The following is a 6,000-nucleotide window of genomic DNA, read 5'->3' on the forward strand; positions in this document are numbered from 1 at the left end:
TATATATATATATATATATATATATATATATATATATTAGTTATCTTATATTATTTATTGTTTAATAGCCACTAAAAAGATTATATCATGCACGTTAGTGTTTTGTCGGGGAGGGTATAGTTAAAAAAGGGATATACCCAGGCCTTGACCCCCTACCTTGTGGGCTTTCATTGCTAAACCTTAGACTGAGTTATTTCTTTTCTTCCTGGTACACGAAAAGTTTTTTTTTCTTATTTATTATTCCAGCGAAAATTGCAATTGCTTCACAGATCAGGTCTCCTCGGCTAAAACTGATATAAAATAAGTTGAAAAGTGGAAAAATCGAAGCCTTTACGTCAAATTTCAATTCTTATTTCGTTGAGAACATTGTCGAATAAATCAATTTTCTAAAACGTATGCCATAATAGATAATGACAACGAAATCCTCAACGCCCCTTTGATGGGAGTGTGTCAATGCACTTAAGCATATTAAAAGAGGAAAACACTGAAATAAACGCTTATCAACACAGAAAACACTTCACATTAACTGAACAGTGAGGAATAATATTCCTGTTGGATATGCTAGGATCAGACATCTTCCAAATAAGCTAGTTACTCCTGGGAATTATACTAACAGAATGGATGTTTTTAAGGCCAATTACGATACAGCTCATGCTCATGGGGAAGGAGAAGACTTTACTTCCTAAAGCTGTAACGGTTTATTAACGTTCATCTAAAAACTAATGAATTTTGTCAAAATCAGGCATTGAAAAAGCCGCCCCTCCCCCCTGCGAAAGTGAAATGCACAAAATAAAGTGATTGAAGTTATATCAGGCATACCAAATTTTAGACAAATGTTTGCCCAACTCGTAAAAATGTAGCATATGAATATAAACAAATTCTTGATGTGTTTTTTAAAGTCCGCGGAATTTTCTTTCCCCGGAAAAAAAAATCCTTTTATACACGCCCAAAAAATAATCCTGGGTACGGCCCACTATATTAAATAGTCAAGGTACTGAAGGTTTATACAGTTGTAAATATTCTTCTTAGCATTTCACTCAGTTCACAGCTTCTACATTTATTGGCTCTGAACGAATATCAGGTACCCAGTGTTTTCGAACGAATATGAAGGCTATTTAAAACAATATCAAATAAAAAACAACATGTTTTTTTCAGCCAAAAATAAGGAGAAACAAAGAAAATTAAAACGAACAGAAATTATTCGTTATATAAGGGAGGTTATCCCTCTTAAATCTCTCACTTGGTATGGTAAAAAATTTTAGTGCTTTAAAATACCTTCTTATTCCAATTCAGCGGTCATTGTGCTTAAGAAGTCGTTCTTAAAGGATCGGGACAAAAAGTCAAACTTTAGCTACAGAAGAAGCTCACGCTTTAGAAGCTCGAAGCGAGATGTCTTGAATCAGACGGTGTGATTCCCATTACACCTGATTTTCTAGGGAAGTGTCCTCCCTTTTTCGGAACGAAAATATTAAACTTAACGAATTTTGTATATTTGGAATCAGCATAAAAAGCCAACTCTTGTTATGAATATGTTCTTATCAAAATTATTACATATGAAAACTTAGAAGCAACACGGAAAATTCCCCAACACCCTGAAATGTCAGTGCCATCAGCAAGTCAAAAAATTTGAGGGAATATCAAATAGATGCTGCTGGCTCAAAATACCTAAATCTGTTGGGCATTTTAGCAGTTTCTTTTTTAAACAGGATTCAGAGAAGTATCCTAAGCTAGGGGGAGGGGGGTCTCATACACAAGCATAGGCTATAAATTTTCTTAAATCTAATTCATCAAGCAATGGTGCCCTTTAGATGGGGTATGTTTACCGATTATTTCTAGACATGTTCAAATACATATTCGAAACATATTAGAAATAAATCTTAATCCAGATACACAATGTCATTTTACTTAGTAATTTCAGACAAATGAGGAAATGCAAGACTATGTATGCCGGCTCCAGTTCCCACTAGGCAATAGGCCAAGTTATATCAACATAACACAATAAATCAACAAGGAATTGCAAATTTCGTTTTTCGCAATATTCACCCCCTTTTCGCAATACACACCCCTCTTTTTCCTAGCGGGGTGTGATTGAGGCGTTTCATCGTAGCCGGCACATATCTAGGACTTTTTTCTGAGCATTGAAGAGGACAAATAAGCAACTAATTTTGTTTGATGTTTTAAAAAAGACTAAAAACCTTAAAACTTTTTCGCAGGGTCTGCGCTGCGCAGGTAGAGATCTCTTGATTCGATTCCTTCGGCCGGGAGTGCAATACGTAGTTGAGGGCAAATCATCCAATGCTTACCGTGTTTTTTCTCTCAGATTTCTCCAGGTACCCATTTAGAGCTAGATCGACTCTGGCTGAGCTTATAGGGTCACACCATTGACCCCGTTCCAAATCAAATAACAAGCGACACCAGGACTCGAACCCCTGACCCCAGGATTTCAAGTCAGGAGACTAACCCCGCTAACCAATTCCTTGAAAAAGAAGTGCCAAGAAAAATTGAAGATTTTGAAGGGCCTGGAGCCCCTCCCACTTGCGCAAGTTTTTGCATCACAAGGAGTGTTTTTGAACCTCTTTTTTTCAATGAGGAGCCAGACAAAATTTCACAACTAAAAATTTGTATTCATTAAGCGGCACAAAATGTTGTTTAATCCTCTCTAACGCCTTTTTACTATTGTTTACCCAGCCCAAAAATGTAATACCTGAAAAGTGTCACTTTCCAATTGTTAAGCACTGTTCAATGAGAGATATAGATTTTGTTCAATCTTCTCAACATTTGTTTTTGTTTCGTTTTTAACCTACCCAATAAGCTTTGAAATTTTGCAAGGTTGAAAAATGCTTTACCTTTGACCACTAATTCAATAATTACCTCAGGGCGTGGCCTGTTATTGACTAAACAAGCACAGTCACCACCATCTGAAAACTTTACCTGTACGAATTGAAGTGCAAAGCCACTACTGGCCACTTCTAATCTATCCTAGTTATAAAATACCGAAAAAGATTTGCAAGATTAAAAAATGCTTTACCTTTGACAACTAATCTAATAATTGCCTCAGGGCGTGGCCTGTTATTGACTAAACAAGCATAGTCACCACCATCTGAAGACTTTACAGGTACGAACTGAAGTGCAAAGCCACTGCTGGCCACTTTTAATCTATCCTGGTTATAAAATACCGAAAAAGCGTCGTCTCTCACAAAATCAACAAGTTTGTGGTCCGTTCCAAGTGTCGAAACTATCGGGTTGACCGACCCGAATGATTGACCTGGCTCGCAGCCTTTACAATACCATTCCAAAACTGTGACTAATGATTGAACGGTAATACCAGGACATGGTATTGTGAAATTCTGTCCAGCATCAACTTCCAACTTTTCCAGTGGGAGAACACTGTAGTCTAAAAAGAAATGTTTATTTTGTAACATTAATAGTGCATAAATATAGGGCAAAATGTTCATCTTGCAGAGATATATGCTCAAAAGATGATCATGGGTTCTCAGACATGTTTAACTTAATGGTGTCACTTTTTACGAACTGATGGTATTTTCTTTTGTTTAATTATTTATTTTAATGAATAATTTAATAGATAGTTAATTTTTTTGTTAAATTGTTTATATTTTATTTAATTGTGTATAATGCAGCCCAAAACAGTTTTACGGTGGGGTCTTAATTAATTGTGTATAATGCAGCCCAAAACAGTTTTACGGTGGGGTCTTAATTAATTGTGTATAATGCAGCCCAAAAATTGATTTTTCGCAATAGTCATCCAACTTTTCCTAAAATCAAACATTTTCGTATAAAACTAATGTTTAATCAGGGCTTTATCTTTTTTACGGTGGGGTTTGCAAAAAATAAAAAATAAAAACCTCATCAAAACTTGTTTATAGCCTATGCATTTTTATTATGTTTTTACGCTTTGGACAAACATTTTGAGGGGAGAGGGTTCAAATTCCGCTACCCCTCCCCCTGGATACGCCCTTGTGTTTAACGCATAAAAATCCTAACAATTTAGAATCTACATTTTGAATAGAAAATAATCTCATAAAAACGATATCATTTTCATTAGCAATATTATTTGGTCACAAACGTGATGAACATGAAGGCTAATGGCTACCCCCCCCCCTCCATCAATATTTAATATAAATGTATTTCTTATTTGTAATAAGTCATGCAGAACAAAGACACTGTAAAAATTAAATAGCAGCTACATAGAAAACAACTTCACTCGGGAATCCCAGGGGATTTTTAGAAGAGAAGACTCAATTCTCGAAAGACAATCTTCCAAAAGAGCCCTTAATACTTAACAACTTATTCTTTTATGTAGGCTATAAGACAATAACGCTGGAATTGAAGATAAACAAAAGAAATTAAATGAACAACAAAACGTAGGATGAAGGCAGAACTTAATCCTATCGGATGAAGACAAAGAATTTCATCCATAGTTACTAAAATAATCACTTTTGACGTCAACAAAACTTCGAAATTAAAAACGACCAATACGCGCAACAATAACGGTAAGTAGCCTATAAAAAACCAACGCAAAACCTATAAAAAAAAAAACCTAAGTAACCTACGCAGGTAAGTAGCTGCGTAGCGCAGGTACCGATCTCCTGATTCTCAGCCTTCGACCGGGAATACGACACGTGATTGGGGACAAATCGTCCAACAATTCCCGCGCCTTCCCCCCCCCCCCCGAGTTCTCAAGGTACCCATTTAGAGCTGGGTCACCTTTGGCCGAGCTTACAGAGCCACACCGCTGACTCCCGTCCTAAAAAAAATAGCAGTGACACTAAAACTCGAAACCCTGTCCTCATGGACAAAAGACTTCAAGTCTAACGCACTAACCACTTGGCTAGGATGGCTGAAGTAGCCTATAAGTTTATATAATTATATCAGGCAAGTCCTCCCCTCCCCCTCCCGATTGCGAAAACACTTTTGGCATTCTCATTGAAAAAAATGAAAAAAAAATTACCCCCTAGATTATGAAAAGTACATTTTGTTCCCCCCCATAGGTTTCCACAAATTTACGCACTTGAATTATATTCATAGTGTTTTGTATTTTTGTTACTTCTTAAGGGCATGGAGATGCCCTAATTGGTTCTTATTAGAACCAATGAAGATGAAAAAAAAAATAACATCAGAAATAAAATAAAACATTTGGCTTACCAATGCATATGAACATAACAAATGAATAGAATCAATGCGGGGGAAGGTGGCACTTTCAGAAATCAAATACACCGAGTGGCACATGCCAAGCGTGGTGAATACTGTGCTAATCGTGGAAGAAACTCTGCCAAGTGTAATAGATCTGTGCTGAACATATGGCGTTTTGAATATACATTAAGTAGCGGTACGTAGGCGCCACCTCGAGCTAATAAGACGCTTCTAGCAAATTGACTTTCTCTGGGAAAAATTTGACTTAGCTCCCCCTTCAAAATATTCTGTGGACACGTTTGCATACTCCCGTAGTGTCCAGGTACTTATTAGGAATCACTTCAAGACAGTTTCGTGTACATAAAACTAAATATATATCTGTAGAAACCATATTTGTATACATATGGCTTCTATTTCCCCTTTTAAAACACAAACTGTTATAATTTGAAATATTTCGGGGGATTTAAGACTTAAAACTAGCTCAACTCACACTAAAATGGGATAATATTTAATTATGTCATAAATATTATTATCCAAATATATTTAGCAGACACGAGCATTAAATGACTTCAGAGGAATTGAATGTTTTGGGATGGGGTAAATTCAAAAGATCCCATAAAATGAATTACATTCACATAAACAAAAAAAAATTGTAACAGAGTAGCTAAATATGGTGATTTTCGTGAACCGCGGGGCTCAAAATGCCCTGTGAAGACCCCTAATACATGTTTTCTAAAAGATCGTGAAGCTCAATCAGAAAATGCCATAAAATCGTTTCCAAGTAGCGCTTAGTATGGTTACCATCCCTAGTGATCCTCCCATCTCTCTCTCTCTCTCTCTCTCTCTCTC

General features: G+C 36.4%; 1 protein-coding gene across 1 annotated transcript in view; it reads right to left on the reverse strand.

The window, feature by feature from the left end:
- The window catches only part of LOC136033488 (tyrosine-protein phosphatase 99A-like), a 177,175-nt gene that overhangs the window by 112,305 nt on the left and 58,870 nt on the right, over window positions 1–6,000 (reverse strand). Inside the window, exon 3 of the mRNA XM_065714236.1 lies at window positions 3,029–3,394. Within this exon, the coding sequence (XP_065570308.1) occupies window positions 3,029–3,394 (366 nt within the window). The remainder of the gene's footprint in view (window positions 1–3,028; window positions 3,395–6,000) is intronic.

This window comes from Artemia franciscana, chromosome 1 (assembly GCF_032884065.1).
Source record: "Artemia franciscana chromosome 1, ASM3288406v1, whole genome shotgun sequence".
Lineage (NCBI taxonomy): Eukaryota > Metazoa > Arthropoda > Branchiopoda > Anostraca > Artemiidae > Artemia > Artemia franciscana.